This window comes from Panthera uncia, chromosome E3 (genome assembly GCF_023721935.1).
Source record: "Panthera uncia isolate 11264 chromosome E3, Puncia_PCG_1.0, whole genome shotgun sequence".
Taxonomy (NCBI): Eukaryota; Metazoa; Chordata; class Mammalia; order Carnivora; family Felidae; genus Panthera; species Panthera uncia.
In genome coordinates this window covers 2330744-2332679 of record NC_064815.1, presented here as the reverse complement: position 1 = coordinate 2332679, position 1936 = coordinate 2330744, and the positions used below count along the sequence as shown (strand labels likewise).

General features: G+C 48.2%; 1 protein-coding gene across 1 annotated transcript; it reads left to right on the top strand.

Annotated features, from left to right (window-relative positions):
- Positions 1–507: 507 nt before the first annotated feature.
- Positions 508–1680, top strand: LOC125927871 (DCN1-like protein 5). The gene is given in 2 exon segments (XM_049638223.1): positions 508–874; positions 876–1680. Coding segments are annotated over 2 exon segments (621 nt in total). The 5' UTR covers positions 508–791; the 3' UTR covers positions 1414–1680.
- Positions 1681–1936: the final 256 nt, after the last annotated feature.

The window sequence follows — 1936 nt, the reverse complement described above, 5'->3', positions numbered from 1 at the left end:
TGTTGGTGGGAATGCAAACTGGTGCAGCCGCTCTGGAAAACAGTGTGGAGGTTCCTCAAAAAATGAAAAATAGATCTACCCTATGACCCAGCAGTAGCACTGCTAGGAATTTACCCAAGGGATACAGGAGTGCTGATGCATAGGGGCACTTGTACCCCAAGGTTTATAGCAGCACTCTCAACAATAGCCGAATTATGGAAAGAGCCTAAATGTCCATCAACTGACGCATGGATAAAGAAATTGTGGTTTATATACACAATGGAATACTACGTGGAAACGAGAAAGAATGAAATCTGGCCTTTTGTAGCAACGTGGATGGAACTGGAGAGTGTTATGCTGAGTGAAATAAGCCATACAGATAAAGACAGATATGTTTTCACTCTTATGTGTATCCTGAGAAACTTAACAGAAGTTTATAGGGAAGGGGGAGAGAAAAAAGGGGGGGGGGCGGTTAGAGAGGGAGAAAGCCAAAGCCTAAGAGACTCTTAAAAACTGAGAACACCCTCCGAGTGTGTGAGTGGTGGCGGTGCCGCGCTGTCCGGGTTCTGTCGTCCCGGAGGGAGCGAGCCGCGGTGCCCCCCGGCCAGGAGCGCCCCCGGCCCCACGCGGAGGACCAGGAGGGGACCTGGGGGCGGGCTGCGGCCGCGCTGGGCCGCGCTGGGGCGGGCTGGCGGCCCCGCTCCTGCGCCTGCTGCTGTCCCTGGGACCCGGGTGCCGGCACTGAGGCGTCCCCGGCGGACAGCGACCCCCTTCCCCGGCTCCCCTGGCCGCCCCGCCGGGGAGGGCGGAAGATGCCGGTGAAGAAGAAGAGAAAATCCCCGGGGGTGGCAGCGGCAGTGGCGGAAGACGGAGGCCTCAAGAAGTGTAAAATCTCCAGGTCCTGATGAAGTTGTAGGGCCAGAAGGAATGGAAAAATTTTGTGAAGACATTGGTGTTGAACCTGAAAATATTATTATGTTAGTTTTAGCGTGGAAATTGGAGGCTGAAAGCATGGGATTTTTTACCAAGGAAGAATGGTTAAAGGGGATGACTTCATTACAGTGTGACTGCACAGAAAAGTTACAGAACAAATTTGACTTTTTGCGCTCACAGTTGAATGATATTTCTTCGTTTAAGAATATCTACAGATATGCCTTTGATTTTGCAAGGGATAAAGATCAGAGAAGCCTTGATATCGACACTGCTAAGTCTATGCTCGCCCTGCTGCTTGGAAGGACATGGCCGCTGTTTTCAGTGTTTTACCAGTACCTGGAGCAATCAAAGTATCGTGTTATGAACAAAGATCAGTGGTACAATGTGTTAGAATTCAGCAGAACTGTCCATGCCGATCTTAGTAACTACGATGAAGATGGTGCTTGGCCTGTTCTTCTCGATGAATTTGTTGAGTGGCAGAAAATCCGTCAGACATCATAGCAAGAGCTCTTGCGGAGAAAATGCAAACCTTCTGATGCCCACGTGTGTACAGGCTAATGAGAGGAGAAATCCAAAGGCTGCATTTTCCTTCATGTGAAAGACTTCTCCTAGTACTTTGTTTTCCTTTTTTTTAAAAGGAAGTTTTCTTGTTACATGTGATGGGCATTGAGCCACACCTCTTCTGAGACTGAGTATCCAAGTTTTGTTTTGGGTTATGTTTATAACATTTATTTCAGAACAATAAAGATTCAGATTTGTGACAAAGGCCTTAAAGTGAAAAAAAAAAAAAAAACTGAGAACAAACTGAGGGCTGATGGGGGGTGGGAGGGAGGGGAGGGTGGGTGATGGGCACTGAGGAGGGCACTGTTGGGATGAGCACTGGGTGTTGTATGGAAACCAATTTGACAATAAATTTCATATTAAAAAAAAAAAAGAAAAGCATGAGCAAGGAGGAATTCAAGATGTCCTTGTGAACCCTCCCACCTGCTGAGAGCCCCAAGGGGTGAGAAGTAGCAGTCTCAAG